We start from the raw sequence: 19,464 nt of genomic DNA on the forward strand, positions 1-19,464 counted from the left end.
TTAGCCACACTTTCTCCCTTCAACTGTGAAAAGCCTATGCAAGAAGTTATTTGCCATTATTTATATACATTCCCCATGTTCAGGGTGGCTTAATCAGCTTCCCTTTTCAGTATTTTATCCTAAAAACAATCCTGTGCAGTAGATTTGGATGAGAGTTACTAATTGTCCCAATGATAACATGTAAACTTTGTTACTAAGCAAGGATTTGAACTTCGGTTTCGCAGCTGAAAAACTCCGAACCATTACATTCTACTGACTCTCAATGTACCACCATTTACTATATTAAAAAGGATGAAAAATGTGAAAGCAAAAGCAGAACAGTTTTGCTTTTGCTGAAACATACTGGTAGAAAAATAGTGATGATATGACCACTTAATCTTTCCAAATAAATCCATCTAATTTGCAAATTAAGAACAAAAGTTTGGACAACTGGAATATGGTAAACCTAATTGTAGGTGAGAAGGATTTTAGAGAAAAAGAAGCTAAAAGCCTAAGGTCCCAGGAACCAAATCAAGACTTTTAAGCACTCAAAACTTTGAAACCTCAATGGACAATCTATTAATTTTCTTTTCTTTTGTATCTTTTAAATATCAAGTTATCTGAAGAAAAGTTAGTAAACGCTTATCAAATTCTTATCAAAAGTGAACAAAGAACTAACATTAAGTTCTCATGGATCATTAGCTCAGTGTTTGGGAATCCCATGAGGTTCTTGGAGGCCTTCTGCACAACCTGTATAGATATCAAAGATCTTCTGACCACTTCATCAAACCTTGCTCTGATTCCTTTGTTGCTGATTCACAACAAAGGGGAGAGAGAGTTTCCACAAAATATGGGAGACCCCATCTAGACCAAGAAACATTTGCTTTCCAAAGGCCCATATGTGCATGTGCACCAAATATTTTGTTTCCCTCACAACAGGTATGTATGCAATACATGGACCAATTCAGGTTTGTCAAAAAAGTCAATTACAAATAGATTCGAGAAAACTTCAGCATGGGCCTTTTCAACCTTCTGCCCCTACAAGGGTTATGAATGCAAAAAAATAAAAAATAATAAAAAATAAAAAAGCATTCCAGAGTTATAATTAAGGGGCACATGGTTATGGAAGGCATAAGACCACTTCACAATTTGTAGCACGGCCATAGATGTCACCAAGGGCATGATCTTGGTCAGTGGTGTACTGTAGTAAGAAACTACATCCTTTGTACATACATAACAGTTTCAGTCCATGATGCTGCACACAAGATTCAGAAAGTCCACTATATGAAACCTAGAAGAGTTGCTGCCAAGGTGTATCCATACATAGGGACCCTAGAGCTACCAATCAGAAGGCATGGCACAGCCATTTCACCTCTTCCTCCTTGACAGATTAATTTATTGTAAGACAAAAAAGAGGGAAAACACACAAAGGTGACCAATAGAAGAAAATACTGTCCGGATCTCCTGTAAATTTTGTGAATAAGGAAGATGACTGCAAACTAAAAGCTTCATCTCAATGTACCACCAGTCAAAGTAGAGAATGCTGAGCCAGACAGAGCAATAATCTGGCTTGACACAGAACAGATTCCTTTTCTGAAGATGATATGCTATGGTGGTCCTATTCGGCCAAGGAATCTATTACAGTGAAACAGCTTCCATGGGGTTCAAATTTTAGCTTTTACTACTCCAACAAAACTGTCCCAAATGAGGGTTTTACTGCTCTGATTAAATCAAGATAAACTCATGAAAGATGCTTTGAACAATGACTTGGCTTTCTCAGTGGGCATGACAGAATGTGTGAAACAGTGCTAGATCACACACAAATTAAAGGTATTATCTACCTGTGATACAAGACCTATTCCATTGTTGTCTATCTGTGACGTAAATCTAATCCACTTATTCACCACCATTGGATGCTGAATGTGAGTCAACTGGAGAGCAGGATTTTCCCCTTACAATCTACTTGCATATGGCAGGCACAGATATTGAATGGGCTGTTTCTTACTGGGCAACATTTTGCTACATCAGGGCGGCCGAACCTGCTAGACACTAAGGTGATTGTAGCCCCTTATCTCCCCCCCCATCACTGACAGGCATCAGAAAGAGGAAAACTGTACTACATTTGGCCTGTTAGGCAACCAACAGGTGTCTAGAGATTCTTATAGGCCTTTAGGATAATATATTAAATGCTAACCCTGCAGCTTTCATCCTTTGCTCTTTTTTTAAATAGTGTTCAGCCACAACAGAAGGGAAACAAAACCAAAATGAACTGCTTCTCAGAAATTTCAAGCACACACAACATCAACATAATATAATGCACAATAAAATACTTCATACCTGGAGTTGAAAAAACGAAAAGTGTTAACTGCTGACCTGGCACAGCCCCACATGCTCTCTCTGGAAATTGAACACAGACAATTAGGAATTTTAAGATACCCCAAAGAACTGCAGAAAGGGGCAGACAACAGGAATGGAAACGTACAACAGCGGGGTCAACAACACAGACACTTTATGTCTTGGGTTTTGCATTCCTCCACTTGAAAATTACCTACAACTAGCAGTCAGAAAGTTATGGCAAGAGCTTTGGAAAAGCTACACTTTGGATTTCTGCTTTCAGAATTCTTTCACCTCACTAGTGGCTTTTAGCTCAAAGTAGTACAGTAATTAAAAAATTATCATTTTTCTGAGCTCTTGCTATCAGCATAATGTTACATGAGCTGAATATACTATTGGGAAAGTTTAGGGAGTTTTAGTGGTTAAAAATGAAATCAGGGAGTTCCCTACAAAGCAAAATGTTCTGAGGGCTCTTTCAATGACATCATGTTCTAAGGTTTAAATCTCCAGGCTATTTAGCAAGTAATAAAAAGAATAGTGTCTCTCAACCTATGTCAGGTTTGTCCCAAGACAGAGCAGAAATTGCTGGCTTCTTGAACCTGTAATCCATCCGTTGCACACAACAGAGAGTCAAGTGTTTCAAATCTAATGAAGAATGTATTTTGGCCTGAAGCTCAAAATTGACTATGGGCCTGACCTAGACTGAAGAACAAGATGGTGGGAGCCATTTTAACAGCAATCAACCCCAACTGTTATTCTAGGAGCAATCACCCCCAAATTCTCATTCTAGGCAGTGGCCATCATGCAACTGTGCATGTTTGCTGAACAGGTCCTCCACAAAGGGTTTGTGACTTTTTTTTTATTTATTGTATTTGCAGGGTTTACAGGGCTCATTCAGAAATTCAGAAATTTAGAATTTCATTTCTAAGCAAAAGAGAGAAATTGTTAACCAGAATGAGAGATGCTTCCTCAATAATAATATTAAAAAAACAACAATAACAGTATCTGTTGCTTCAAAGTAGAGATGGGGGTATTCATATTCATATACAAATATGAATACTCCTGCACAGGTGGACATAACGAGGGTCCAGCCCCATGGGGACGGATGGTCCACTCACCAATCCGTTGCAGGTGCGGGTCCCAATGGCCTTCCAATGGCTCTGGAAACTGCATTCGGTGAGTCACTCTTTGACCTAGCAGAGGGGCTTGTCATCCTGCCTCCTGCTAGGAGTGGCGAGCCAAATGTGATCTCCGGAGCCATTGGAAGGTTCTGTGGCACCTGCACCCATGGTGGATCAGTGAATGGACCGTCCGGCCCCATGGGGCTGGAGCCTCATTATGTCCACCTGTGCGGGGGTATTCATATTTGTATACGAATGTGCATACCCCCATCTCTACTTTAGAGCATTATACACTTGTAATCAAATGCTTTAAACTGCAACAATAATGTAATGGTTTGATGACAGATAAAAGTAATACAAGGTGCACAAGTTTCAACAACTGAGATTTTAGCACCATCCCATAACATTAACTACCAAATAGGAAACTTCCTGCAAATATTCTGAACAGCTAAATTACGCTATAAAAATCTATTAATTAAATGATCAAAATAAATTGTGCCAGTGCCTTTAAAAAGCAATCTGCACAAGGATTTCAGAGTCACACTCCTATCTGCTGAAAATCCCAATGGAAATGTTGCAGGTCCAAAAGATAATGTTATGACATGGAAACGGGGCAGGGGTGGGATACCAGTAAGGATATATCACACAGCATGAAATTTTACACATTGAAAAAAAGGGTACTAGAGATTCAGAGCTGCAGCTATATAAACGTACTTGGGAGTAAATCTCATTGAACTATGAAAGCTTATTCCTTAGTGGTCCAAACTTCTGAGAGCTTAAGCACACACTTGTGTTTTAAAACCTGAGGCACAACAGTGAAATTCCCAACTGCACTTTGAAAAAGCTGCCATTCTGTATATATATACATATGTGGTTCCTAATTCAAAGGAGGTAAGTCCAGAATGATGACTCTGTAAGCCTGGCTTAGAGATAACTCTAAATTTGGGCTCACATATATCCTTTTCCTCCACTGACCTTTTCTAATGAAGATGGAAAATAGGCAGCTACTATTTCCATTTTCAGTCAGAACTGTGGAGATTTGTTTTCAGACTACAGTTACCAAAATTCCCCATGTAGTAGAACTATCACAGTATGTAGGAAGTCTCAGAATTGTCACTGGAAACCACAAAGTCCACAGCTGTTTTTTTCCCCAGTCACCTGTAAACTGTGGTTAACCTAACTGTATTATCTATTGGAAAAAGTCAGCCTTCTAAATCATGGTTCAAAGCTGGCTTGTTTGATGTAAACCATAATTAAGACTAGTAACATTTTGTCTAGGATTGATGCAATGCTAAACTGTCACTAACTAATAAAAGGAGAAGCAAAGGGTTTTTATAGTCTCCTTGCTGCCTTCCCAGAGGGGGATAAAAGATGAAAAACTCAAGGCATCTTCATATAATTTTAATTATAAATTATAAATTTATTAGCAAGCCCAGCTATTCAGAGACACAACAGGCATCAGACCCTTGGTCTATCTATCTCACTGTTACCAACACTAACTGGCAGTCACTCTATATGATTTGTCAGTTTTTCTCACCCTATTAAGTAATGCCAGGGATTGAACCTGGAGCTTGCTGCTTGCAAAGCATGTGCTCTACCATTGAATCACTGCCCCTCTGTGGAAAATGACTGAACGGTCTACTCAGACCCAACACAGAGGGACAACAGAATTACCTCTTCCACCCATAGAAGTCGATGAACGTCAGATGTGTAAAACCTGTAAAGAAGTAATGGGCAGTACTGTGTGTGGAACAAAGCATTTCCCTCCCTGTAGCCTTTAAGCTCGACCATAAATGGTTTGGGACCTAGATATGTGAAGGATATATATATATAAGATCTTAATGCTTGGTATATATAACGGTCTACTCACACCCAACACAGAGGGACAACACACACACACACACACGTGTGTGTGTGTGTGTGTGTGTGTGTGTGTGTGTGTGTGTGTGTGTGTGTGTGTGTGTGTGTTGTACCTCTGGGTGTGAGTAGACCGTTATATATACCAAGCATTAGGATCTACCATAAAAACTCTCATTAAATGCGTTTTGAAGCACATGCAGAGGGCTTCACTGCTGTGGTACCCAATTTGAAGCATGTCCTCCTTTTAATAGCTGGCTTAGTACAGTGGTGCCTTACTTAACAATTACCTCATTAAACAACGAAACCGCTTGATGATGAAGGTTTTGCGATAGCTTTTGTGATCGCAAAATGATCTTTTAATGGGAAAAATTCTCTTAACTATGATAGGTTCCCTGTTTCGGGAACTGATTGTTCACTAAACGTCAATTTTGAAACAGCTGATTGGCGTCTCTAAAATGGTCACCTGCTTTGCAAAATGGCTCCCCGCTGTGTTTTCAGGACAGATTCCTCGCTTTACAGGCACCGAAAATGGCCGCCCCCTATGGAGGATCTTCGCTGGACGTTGAGGTATTTAGCCCATTGGAACGCATTGAACCGGTTTCAATGCATTTCAATGGGCTTTTTTGTTTCACTTGACAATGATTTCGCTTAACAGTGATTTCAACGGAACGAATTATCCTCGTCAAGTGAGGCACCACTTGCCCTTATTTGGCACAATGTTAATATGTGGCTATCCACCCAAGCTTCTAGGTTCCAATGAATATGACTCTGATCTTCTTGGTTGTAAGTGCCTGCATATTGTTTTATGAGGCTGAATTGTTTTAAATGGTTTCACAATTGCTTAAAGTTATTTTATTTTTGAACAACAATGGCAGAAAACTCAGAGTAAATTTGACTATACAAAGACTTACCAATTGGAAGGCCTATTCCATGGCAGTGGAGGTGGCGAAGAAGTAATTCTTCTCTGCCACCACTGTGTTGGCACAGAGTCACCCAATGGAGCTCTTTGGGGTGGTCAAGGGCCTATTACCTCATGGCCCAAAGGAAGAGAATTCAAACCACACTGTACAACGCAGTAAAGAATTTGCATATAACCTGTGTTGAATGGGGTTACAGACTCTCTGAAAACACAGGTGAAATCCCTCTGAATACATAATTTGGGGGTGCTCCTGGATTTGTCTCTGAGTCTGGATCCCAGGTTTTGGTGGTGGCCAGGAGTGCATTTGCACAATGAAAACTAGTGTGCCAGCTGCATTCACCCCTTGAAAGGTCTGATCTGGCCATGGTGACACAGGCTGGATTACTGTAACATGCTCTACATGGGGCTGCCTATGGAAAAAGTCAGAAAACTTCAATGGGTTCAAAATGCAGGAGCCAGATTGCTAACTGGGACTGGCCACAGGGATCACAGAACCTGCCTGTTACAGCTGCTTCACTGGCTGCTGATCTGTTACTGAACTGAATTCAAAGTGTTGGTTCTAAACTATAAAGCCCGTAATGGCTTGGGCCCAACGTATCTCAAGGACCGCATCTCCCTTTATGAGCCTGCTCAAGTGTTAAGATCAACAGAAGAGGCCTGTCTCTTGGTCCCACCGCTGAGGGACACCGGAAAGGGCCTTCTCTGTTGCTGATCCCAGACTTTGGAACATTCACTCACAGGAAGCCAGGCTTGCCCCATCTTTGCTGTCCTTCCACCTTCTCTTCTGGCAAGCTTTCCCTTGCCTGAATAAAGTTTTAAATGGATTGTTTTACCTTACTGCATTTAATGTGTTTTGGTGTTGCTGATGTTTTTTTTTAATGGTACTTATTTGATCCTTTTGTATTTGTCCATTCACCATTGTAAGCATGTCTTTTATTTATGTAAACCACCTTGGGTCCTTTTTAAGGAGAAAGATAGGGTACAAATATCTTAAATAATAATAAATAAATAATAACTACTGTATTCTCTGTACCATTTCCTGGTAACTCTTGCTGCAAGATATCTAATCTATCTATCTATCTATCTATCTATCTATCTATCTATCGGTCGGTCGGTCGGTCGGTCGGTCGGTCGGTCTGTCTGTCTGTCTGTCTGTCTGTCTGTCTGTCTGTCTGTCTGTCTATCTATCTATCTATCATCTAGGATTAGTATGTGTGGCTTTATTTAAGTTACTGTGATAGGATGTAGATGTAAGAATTTTCCTATTCCTTTCTCAGCCCAGAAAAATGATTGGAGTGCTTATTAATTCATAATCGATGAAAAACTGAGTCCAAGGGCTCATTCAATTCAAATCTTATTTATTACAGAACAAATGCTCTCTGTAATTTATAGGTACAAAGAATTAATTACATAGCTTCAACCAAATCATTCTGCGCTGACAAGGATGAGTAAGATTATCTTCCTCAGTGTCAGTTTCTGTACAATGTTGAATATTTCCCTCCAGAATGCTTTTGAATGGCACAAAAATCCAAGGCACCTTGGAAAACAAAGTCAAACCCACTATAGCAGGGGATTATGTGGGCCTCCAAATGTTGTAGGATTGCAAATCCTACCAGTTCTAGCCTGCATAGTCAATAATGAAGTTTGGTGGGAGCTGCCATCCAGCCCAGCCCTTCTGGGGAACCACATGTATTTTATTTTATTTTATTTTATTTTATTGTATTGTATTGTATTGTATTGTATTGTATTGTATTGTATTGTATTGTATTTATTTATTTATTTATTTATTTATTTATTTATTTATTTATTTATTTATATCCTGCCCATCTGGTCAATTGACCACTCTAGGTGGCTAACAACTCTTAAAAATAAAACATTTTAAATATAACACCAATATACAGCATCAATAATCAATTGTTGAAAATGTATCCTATTCCTGCCCTATAAGAGAGTCCAGTCTAAAGTAAAAGGAAGGCTGAAGGGGCGAAGGGGAAGAAAATTAGTATATATAATGGAATTAATGGAAGTTAAATAAATAAGCACAGAAATTAATGTGATTTCTAACTGTCCATCTTCCTTCTATTCTCCACTTCTTTAATATGTTATACAGCCTTTGTGTTCTGCAAATCTACTCTGTTTCTATGTGTCGGAAAACTGACACCAAGAAAACCACACTGAGGTGCTTTCATGCTTCAGTCATTGTAATTCCACACTGCCCTCTCATTCAGTTGTTCCTTCAGCTGACACAACTCTCCACAAGAATCAGACAAATACCTGCTTTCATTTAAATTTTACCTGCCCGAGGTTGTCCTACAGCCGTCACTAAGCAAATAACAGGTCCAGAATGTTTTCAGTTATAACATTCCTTTACTGACAAACAAGCAAGCCTTGTCTTCTAAAGACTCATAATGAAGCAAAAGATATCAATCACCATTCTTACTTTGTTTGTTTTTAAAATACAAAATTGGTACTAATACTGATTCATATTAAGTTCCACTAGGATAAGCTGCCACTGAGGCAATAATATAATTTGCAGAGCATAGCAATGTCTCAATTTGAGTTTTTAGCCTGCCTCAGAGTCACTTCACACACATCAAAATCTAACAACAGCCAGTCATGTCTTTCTGATGAATTACACTGTGTTTGCAACTGACATACTTAGTTGTAAACTTAAAACATCTTAAGTGTGTAGACTTAAGATTTATGCAATAGGAGCAAGGGAAGAGACCTTGCATTTCATGAGTTGTGTGAGTCCAATACATGAAAATGATGCATGTCCAGAAGAGTGTTTGTGCAAACAGCATCAAGTTTGTGCCAGCCAAGAGTTAGAAAATGTGTAATAGAATGAAAGCAGAATAAAGTCTTCGGTACGGCAACATCCCACTGTAGCATTAGAAAAACATGAATCTTGCATGCACTAGCACAGGGGTTCATATGGAGGGAGCTATGGACTTAAGCAATTGTTCTTTGCCACTAATTCGATTGGTAAAGTTATGCAGTTGGAGTGGCTTTTTTTAAAATGAAAGAAAGGGCTGGATTTCTCCAGTGGTCCCCTCCCCCGTCTTGTGCTCTATTACCACAAAGAATAACCAAACTCCTAACATGAAACTGCTTTACCAAAAATTTGCAATACCTATTGTATAAGGGTGAAATAGATGGCGTATAATATCAAGGGACTCTAGTACCAGTGATTTGTGAGGAAGGAGTAGCAGAAAGTCCTGCTACAATGGGGTTCCTTTAAAAGATGTAAAATCTCAGAATTTTAAAGCATTTTGAAAAAACACATTTCCCTCCCACCTTTTTTTTCTAGCAGAGAAATGTGGAAATTCTGAGAAATAATTCTGGGGAAAAATGGAAATACTTGCAATTTTATCAAACACTACATGCTTCGGTTGTTGTGGGTTTTTTGGGCTCTGAAGGTTGTTCTTCCTGACGTTTTGCCAATCTTCAGAGGAACTCTGTCCATCTAAAAACTGTGAAGTGGACAGAATTCTAACTCCAGTCCTCTGAAGATGCCGGCCACAGAGACTGGCGAAACGTCAGGAAGAACAACCTTCAGAACACGGCCAAAGAGCCCGAAAAACCCACAACAACCATTAGATCCCAGCCGTGAAAGCCTTTGCGAATACACTACATGCTTCATTTATAAAGTAGTATATACAAATGGATTATTTCACATATTGCAGAGTAATTTTAGTTATTTATTTAAATGCTTTTCACTGCCTAGACGGATATGAACTCTTACAAGTTAGCTAACATAATTCTTTTCATGCTTACTCCGACGTTATGATCCACTGTTTTTACAATAACTAATTTCCAGATTAAGTTAAAAAAAAATACAGCATATAAATTACAAATGCCTTCATTTTGTACAAACAAAATTGAACATGTGCAGTAATGAAGATGTGCAAACTACTGTACCAGGCAGGAATATATACCTTAGCATTTGCAATCTAGGAAATAGGCAGAAGATACAAAGTTACATACAGTTCAACATAGTGTCTTTTGAAAGTCCCAGAATCAATACAGAAGCTGACATCACCCCCTCAGTAGACTGTCCACTATGTGAAAGCTGTGAAAGCTGCTCATTATAGCTATCAAGCACCCATGTACGAAAGCAACAATGATCATGGCTTCCTGGCTTGATTTTCAATGGGTGAACATTTAGCTGTCATTAAGCTGGAACTCTATGTGTAGCAACAGATCCCTTGGAACCCTAAACTCTACAGATAAGAGATGCCCCCCCCCTTTATTGTACCCATGATACTACTGTCTTTATGATGCAAGGCTGAAACTTGTGCCAACAAAGTCAAAGAGGAAGAAAAACCCCTTGCTTTCTGGGTTTCTTTACACTACTTTGTTCTGCTTTCCTCCATTTTGCTCCACTGCATGATCTGCTTCTGTGGATCTTAGCACTGCATCAATGCATGCCCAGCTGTGCACACTGTGGGTTTGTGCGATTTGGAGTCCTTTCTGCATGGGCAAGTACCCATCTAGCAATCAATTACTCTTGCGCCTGAATTTAAATATACAGTATATGTCAAATGCTTTACAGATTACCTTGAAATGGAGAAGCAACCCAAGGCTAGCAATGGCCTCAACCCAATTCCAAATCACTCTCAAGCAAAGGATCAAGCATGAGAATGCAACGGGCACCAGGTAGCCTTTGCCTATCACTTTCAATAGAAGATACTGAAGAAAAATCAACTAAACACACTTCCCTCTCAACCTGGCCTCTATTGGAACTGACAAGCATCTAAACCAACTGTGAATACTTTCTGCAGCAGTCTCAGCAGTGGCGAAGAAACTCTTTTCAGCGTGAAGAGGGAGCCTGCTTCAGCCATAACAAGCAAGAAGCAGAATATTTAATCTTTGTCACACTTCTCTATTCGTTTACACTAATGTACAAAGAATGCACAAGTACAGTATTTTCCAGTGGTTGGAAGGCAAGGGTGGGATCTGTTGAATTACTGAAGGATGAAACATTTTATAAAGGATGAACTTGAAGCTATTCTATGCTCTCAGAATATTCTCCAGTGGGGAACTGAACTCTTAACCTTTGGCTCGCCAGCCAGATACCTAAACCACTGAGCTATCCAGCAGTTCTTTCAGATCATTAACTTTCAGGTTTCAACTGGCACCCTGAAGAGAAAGCTTAATAAAATCCTGAGAAATGTGTACTAAAAAAAATTCAGCCAAGCCCTGTTTAGTATGTGCCTCAGCTAATTAAAACCCCTGTTATAAATTAGGTATGTGTATATGGATGTGACACGGGACAGGAACAAAATATGGTTGTTTGAAATCCAATGGCCATCAAGTACAAGAATCCTTTCCTTTCTTATGTGACATAACTTCATAATATGACATTACTACAGGATTAGCCAAAACACACACACCGACAAAGATGCCATCCAAGGTGGTACAACCCAAGAAAGGCATGAGGTGCTCAGTACTATGTCCAGTCCTGAACTGTTCAATTGGTTCTGATTTCTTGGGATCTCACAAGAAAGGCCCTTGTGATCCTGCATGGGTTTCCGTACCACACAATCAGGAATCAACCTTCAGTCCTAGCCTGCTCTAAAATGAAGGCTCAGACAAAGACCACTTCACTTAAAATTCTTTTTTCCCCTCCAAGCTTCCAGTAGGGGCTTATAAACAGAAGCAGGAGAAGGCTGAAGGCAACCTGGTCAATAATTCCTGTTTAGAGCTCTGTGGAGGCAGAACCTCCTTGCTCTTCCATCACCACTCCACTCCTAGTTCAGTCAGGTCTGCTGATCTGTTCCTTACTTGCTTGTCCTCAGCTGTCCCCCCCCCCCCCATGGTGCAATGGCACTCACTTTCTGATACTTATGCTGAGTTCTCATGGGGACAGCCTAACCTAAGGCAAGAGGAAATAAAAGCTTTCAGCCAGCCTGGGATTATCATGACTTCTTGTTAGTGGCATGTTTTCCCTCTTTTGCTCACTGATGAATATTTGCTATCAGCATCTTAATGTATCTTATCAGTGCATTAAACTAGGAATAAGAAAAGCAAAAGCTATGTTAGAGCAGGTCAGCAGTAGTTCAGCAATAGTGCTTCACCGTGCATAAAATCACTGCTCTGGAAGCAAGAATATATTGCATTTGCATTGCTATGTCCAAATTGGCTCTAGACATTTCATGAAAAAGTAATTCAACAGATCCCAGTATTAACAGTCATGGAGAAACTAGAAGGGCATCTGTAGAATGATTTAAGGAATGTTTATCTGTTAAAAATGAAAACTCATTGGAAAAGAATATTATAAAATATAACATAGATCTCATTTGATTTTTCACAAACGTTGTATGCTTTTATTTAGACTTTTTCTTTTTGTATGCACATGTACAGCCTTCTTGGTGGCTGACCTGAATTTTCTCCAGGTCGTACAAGATTTCAACACTGATAAAATATTATGTCAGGTTCTGAACAACCTCAAATGGACCTCGTTTTGCCTTCAGAGATGGTAGCAGTATAAAAACACTGCAAGATTAGTATGTAAAAATCAGCTCAGCTAAGGAAAGAAAGGCACTGGAGAAGTGTGTTGCTGACTATTGGGTTGCAAAATAGTGTCACAACCCATTGTATTGCATCAACATAACAAGCTGACCTGGCACCAGGAGAACAAGAACAGCCAATGTCACTTTAATCTGCAACAGTCACTTTCAACACAAAGGAAGATAAGGATCCTCTCTCTTGCTCTCTCTCTCAATTCCGTCATAGTTTTAGATCAAAAACTCTGCATTAACTTATTATTTTCATGAAGTCAGTGGGGAGGAAAGAAACACTGGGCACATTAAGATGCAATGGCATGTGTGGATATACCAGCATGCTAGTGCATGGTGATTGACCATTCCTGCTTGCAGCAGGAATGGCAAAACCAAGTTAGAAGCACAGAAAATGGTATCACACTGAGTTGGGGGGTTGGTCTATCTATGCCAGTACTGTTGTCTCAGATTGGCAGTGACTCCCCAGGGTTTGCTAGCCTGAACTTCGAGATCCTTGTTATAGCCCCGGTGGTCTCCAGTCTACTAACCAGGAGTGACTCTGGTTGGCTTCCAAAATTAGTCACGATAAGGTAGCATCTTATTTATTCAGGATTGGGGTTGGCAATGAAACCACAGCCCTTTCACACTTGCTTTGTTTAGAGTGACAGCTGAACTCAGCAGGAGCCAACATTCTAAACTAGCAAGAGTGGCAATTTATGTTGGGTTCAGACACCAGAAACCATTGCCAGAAAATTGTCATTTGTTAGCTGCTCCTGTAGCAAGCAGGAGTGGTTGGGCATGATGTACTGGCATGCTGCTGGCCACTAACCAGCCAGGTATTCCCTAGAACTCTAGCTTATCATAATGTCTGAACTGGGCCACTGTTGATCTGCGGTTGGTTTGTTCTGACTAGTCTTTCACCTTCTTCTGATCCTATCATTCAGTTGTTCTGTGGCAGCTTACACACAGTAACCAGTGATTCTTCTCATTGGTAAATGAGTCTACTGCACACAAGTGACAAAGACAATCACACATATAAGATTCCATGACAAGTCCCCCAATTGTCATTTATTGGCATATACTTGGTCCCTCAAAGCAGCTGAACAGTAACTTAAAATGAAAACAATGAAGTATAATAAAGAACATACAAAAAAGAGAAAAAACTATCAAGAGCAAATTACAATATACTACTAGGAGAAATATAAACCCCCAAAAGGCAAAATTCTTATTGAGACAGAAGACATTATAACTACTCTTCTGAAAGAGCCACGGTGGGCTCTGCTCAGAAGAACTCCAGAAGGCAGACATCACTACTCAGAAGGTACAGTTTCTGGTAGATGGTAGTCTTAGTTTCTTAGCTAGAGAGATTCATAATAGAGCAGTGGTCGGGAAACAGGGGGGAATTACTTCAAATGGGATAAAAGTGAAAATCCTGGGGGTAATGAGCCCATACCCCCATCCCCATCCCCTGCAGCCAAACCTCAAATTGTAAGCCACCTCTCCCTGTTACTTCTTTGTTTGCGGCAGGGCACTTGTAAATCCGTTCTTTCAGAGATCGAAGATAAGCCTGCTTGATTGGTTACAGCTGTAGAAAAGCCCTGGGCTGTCAATCAATCCAGGGCTTGTGAATGACTGCTTCCACCGGAGATGACTGCAAGCAAGCAGGAGGGAAGGGCTCCAGTTAACAAGGGAAGGAAGGTGCAAGAGACCGACGGCTTCATCAAGCTTGTTTAAATGTATGTAGAAAACTGATGGATGGAGGTTGGGTGGTGGGTGGATGTGTGTATGAAAGAGAGAGAGAGAGACTGACTCAAAACTGAAAAAAAGAAACAGGCAAGCAAAACAGAAGGCTTGAATTAAGGTGGGAAAAATGGTGGCTTCATCGAGCTTGTTTAAATTAATGAGAGGAAATGGAAATACTGAATTGAAGCAACTAATTGCTGAAAATTGAGGGAGGAAGGGTTTGTGTGTGTTTTTGGGTGTGTGTGTGTGAGAGAGACTGACTCAAAACTATGAAAAAAGGAAAAGGCAAACAAAACAGAAGGCTTGAATTAAGGCGGGGGGAAAAGGGTGGCTTTGTAAGATGCTGTCTAGGTTTGTCATCACTTTTCTCCCTAAAAGCAGGTGTCTTTGAATTTCATGTCTGCTGTCACCATCTGCAGTGATCACTGAGCCCAAGAAAGTAAAATCTGTCACTGCCTCCATATCTTCCCCTTCTATTTGCCAGGAGGTGATGGAGCCGGTGGCCATGATCTTGGTTTTTTTTTTTAATTTATGCTTCAGACCATTTTTTGCGTTCTTCTCTTTTACCCTCATTAAGAGGTTCTTTAATTCCTCCTCACTTTCTGCCATGCTTTTGCGTAGTCAATGAAGCAGAAGTAGATGTTTTTCTGGAACTCTCTGGTTTTCTCCATAATCCAGCGCATGTTAGCAATTTGGTCTCTAGTTCCTCTGCCCCTTCGAAATCCAGCTTGCACTTCTGGAAGTTCTTGGTCCACATACTGCTGAAGCCTGCCTTGGAGGATTTTGAGCATAACCTTGCTAGCGTGTGAAATGAGTGCAATTTCAGTACAGTAGTTGGAGCATTCTTTGGCACTGCCCTTCTTTGGGATTGGGATGTAGACTGATTTTTTCCAATCCTCTGGCCACTGCTGAGGATGATGATAAAAAAATAGTGTACTGGTCCTTTGATATTGGGCTGTGGCACCAGGGTGGGTGACATGACCTTTAGCCTGGTTTGTTCCTTTTTACACACCACACACAGAATGATTAAAGTGGTCGGAAAAGCACCCCCCCAACTCTGTGTTGGCTGTCTTTAGCAAGCATGTCATTGCTAGCACCACCCTGGCAGCCAGATTAAACCCTATGTGAGCTAGCAAAAATTTAATGCAACTTGCTAGGTACGTTGGACACCTCACTACTTCCTATACTACCCCATGGCTGGAGTGCAATGTGTTCCAGCAAAAATAGTGCACATCTGTATTAAATTTGGTGCATTCTGCTAGTTTGGTACATAGCCTGACAGCCATTGATATTGACAATATATCCTGCTAGTTCAGTACACAGCCTGTGTAGATTCAATATTTTGAATTCAAATAATGTATGATTTCCTTCCTTTCAAATCAAGTGCCTAATGTCAGCATATATAATTTTTTGGGGGGAGGGTAAAAAGTAAAAGAAGTTACCTGACCCCTATAATAGAGCAACATTTTTTACTAAAAATTCTCAAGAGAGGCCCATATTCTTTAAATATCCAATGTGTCTCATACCTCAAATTGTTAGTTGTATGTGGGTGAAGTGGTGCCTCCTCGGTCACATAAGGTGGATGCTGATGGGTACATAGATGTATCGGATCTATAATTTATACTACTTCCCAAATGGGAACTATGATATTGTGCCATGAGGATGACGTTCTTTTGTTGCACCTATTAATTACTGATGCAACCTGTCCTCAGAACACAGATATGCACATTGATTGGAATCCACTTCCTCCACCAAGTATGAAGAAACACATGTCCACAAATCCTAAAACAGATACGTTCCTTATCATGTAAAGAAACTAAACTAAACTAAACTAAACTAAACTAAACTAAACTAAACTAAACTAAACTAAACTAAACTAAACTAATAATAATAATAATAATAATAATAATAATAATAATAATAATAATAATAATAATAATAATAATAATAATAATAATAATAATAATAATAATAATAATAATAATAAAAAAACCAAGAAAAACTCTCAAAACATTTCTCACATTTCTCAGCATGCCTTTCTGAGGAAAAGTTTAAAATATGTCTAGGCAGAAAACAGATCAATGTATCTGTACTGGCCCAGACTATGGATTAGATTTTTTAAAAAAAATTTGTGCGCAAAACAATTTTATTTCAATTTTACACGGAATTAGGCAAGTCAGTTTCCAATGCGAGGCTGAAGTCTCTTTGTGCACATGGTCCTGTATTCCTCTATAACTGCAGACACAGGGCACATTCTGCTCCTGCAGGTAAAGCTAACCAACAGAAGTGGACTTATATCTACACTGGTTCCAATGCAGGAGATCTAGAGAATGTCATATGACCAAGTGTTTCCATTAGGCACCATCCGCTTTGGCATCACCCTAAAAACTTGATACTTACTCTTGAACAGCTCTGGCTATAGAGAGGGCTGTAGATCCAGTTTCATTAACACTATCCAAGGTCACATTTGGCAGGTCATCGTCATCACTGTCACTTTTAATTTGTCTGGGAGACAGGCCACGTGGATCCATTTGTGCTGGGAAGTAAAAGAGACACAATGGATTATAATGAGCACAATGAAATTAATCCTGTCCCAGAACAAGGCTAAGGTGGACATCCCCAGTTCATTCTGCTGATTCAGCGGACCTACTCTAGTGTGACTTGCTATACCAAGCAACAGGATTCCAGTCATTAAATAAGGTTAAAAAAACCTAAACATATAGTGGTCACATAAAAGGACCTCTCTCATGTCCCCATCAAATGTGCCTGTGAGGGTGGTGGGACCAAGAGAAGGGCCTCTTCTGAAGATCTTAGGAGCCAGGAAGGCTCATATGGGAAGATACAACCCTTCAGATTTAATTGATTGGCAGCTCTTTTCAGGGCACAGAAATCCAGAGCACAATGACATCATGCCATGTATTTTAATTTCTTAGACATTATTAAGGGTAAAGATGGTAGATAAACTAAGCATTCCATTTAATGTGGTGTTCCAGTTTAAGTGTGCTTAGAATAACAGGCAGTAAATATATCTATACCAATTATCTGTGCTAGACCTACAGAAATGCAGTTACATATAAGAATTCATTGAGTCCACATTCCAAAGAAAGCTGATCTATTCACTTTGTGGACTGGAAAATGGTCCACTTTGGAACCTTCAGACTTATTAAATTCCACAAAGTGATCCATCCTGCTTCCCTTTCTGCACAATAAAAGTGCTTGAAGCACATAGACAGTGCCGCAGGTGCCACATGTATTGAAAGAGGAATAAAAAAAGTCCCTTGGAAGAACCTAATTTTCAGCATCTGAACTAGTGGTGCACTTTCTAGCTATCCAAGCAGATCAAAACTTGGAAGGGTGTGTGTGTGAAAAAATAATTAGGCTCTCAAATTACTTCTAAGTACATTTTAAAAAGAAGAATGTTGTATGAATTTAAAACAACAAAAACACAGTCATGTGCAAGCAGTATGGAACAGATTGGTTACACACATAATTGACATTGAACAAATTTAGGTGAATCCATTCCTACCTACTTGTCAGTAACATAGACAGTAAATAAGAAGAATTTGTCAACCACAGGTTTGTGTATGTTCAACAACTGCATTGAAACATACAGTGTGTGAGGATCCACTAGGATCTTGAGTAGACATGAGAATGAATAAAAAACAAATTGCAATATTCATCAGAGATCGCTGATTCATGTAATATTCATCACTTTGTATTCATCAATTCCAGAAGCCTCGACAAATACAAAGTGATTAATATTTATCATTTTTATTTGTACCTTTGTTGGGCTTGTATAGCAAGCTAGGCTGCCAGAACAGCTATTTCGCCAGCCTAGTTTGCTCTCTCTGCACCCCACAGTCTGTGCCCATTCCCTTCCCACTGCTCCCATCGCCTCCCTACCTTGTCCTGCTGCTGCCACTAACATCACTGGGCTGCCAGAACAGAAGCTGGGCTGCCAGAACAGAAACCACAATCCCAGCCAGCAAGTCTGCTCTCTGTCTGACTCTGTATGCTCTGATCAGCTGATCTGCACGCGTAGAGTCAGAGAGAGCAGACTAGCTGGCCAGAACAGTTCTGGCAGGCTCTCTCTGCCTCTGGGCATGCCGATCAGCTGTTTGGTGCACACAGAGCCAGAGAGAGCAGGCTAGATGACCAGAACTGGTCCGGCAGGCTCTCTCTGCCTATGAGTGTGCCGATTAGCTGTTCAGTGCATTCAGAGTCAGAGAGAGCAGCCTAGCCTGGCAGAATGGCAGTTTCCATTCCGGAAGCCTAACTTCTTCTTCCAGCAGGTTATCTAAATAAATAAATGAAATTGGAGATTTTAATGCCGTCTTCGATAGAGAACTAGACACAAAATCAGAAAAAACAAGCACCAGGGGAAAGCACCAGGCCCGGATGGGCTACCAGCGGAATATTACAAAGACCTGGAAGAAGTACTACTTCATCCATTTAAAAAGCTGCTAGAATATGTTGAAGAAGAGGGGAAAATACCAGCAACATGGACTGAAGCGACAATCTCTCTTATACATAAAGAAAACACGGAAGGTAAAGAAATACAAAATTATAGGCCGATTTCATTGTTGAATGTGGACTACAAAATATATACGACTATTCTGGCAACTAGAATGAAAAGAACCTTAATCCACCTGATACACCAAGATCAGTCTGGGTTCCTTCCTAAAAGACAGATGAAGAATAATATAAGGATAGTCTTAAATTCCTTGGAGTATTATGAAGCACACCCAGAGAAACAGATGGCCATGATGTTCTTGGATGCAGAGAAAGCCTTTGATAATCTTGATTGGAACTTTTTGTTACATACATTGGAAACACTGCAAGTTGGAGAAAGATTTATGAAACTAATTAAAGCAATATATACTGAACAAAAGGCAAAAGTAAGAATAAATGGCGAGTTGTCAAAAGAAATTCAAATACAGAAAGGCACTAGACAGGGGTGTCCTCTGTCCCCACTCCTACTTATTTTGACTCTAGAAATATTAAA

General features: G+C 40.0%; 1 protein-coding gene across 6 annotated transcripts in view; it reads right to left on the bottom strand.

Moving 5' to 3' along the window:
- Positions 1-19,464, bottom strand: part of KLF12 (KLF transcription factor 12) — a 328,938-nt gene that overhangs the window by 126,037 nt on the left and 183,437 nt on the right. For 4 of the 6 annotated variants that reach the window (XM_078390763.1, XM_078390764.1, XM_078390765.1 and 1 more), the window contains exons 4-5: positions 16,860-16,995; positions 2,317-2,376 (exon numbers count right to left, since the gene is read on the bottom strand). In XM_078390763.1, the coding sequence (XP_078246889.1) occupies positions 2,317-2,376; positions 16,860-16,995 (196 nt within the window). The remainder of the gene's footprint in view (positions 1-2,316; positions 2,377-16,859; positions 16,996-19,464) is intronic. The other 2 variants (XM_078390766.1, XM_078390761.1) reach the window with 1 other exon arrangement.

Source organism: Pogona vitticeps, chromosome 3 (assembly GCF_051106095.1).
Source record: "Pogona vitticeps strain Pit_001003342236 chromosome 3, PviZW2.1, whole genome shotgun sequence".
NCBI lineage: Eukaryota > Metazoa > Chordata > Lepidosauria > Squamata > Agamidae > Pogona > Pogona vitticeps.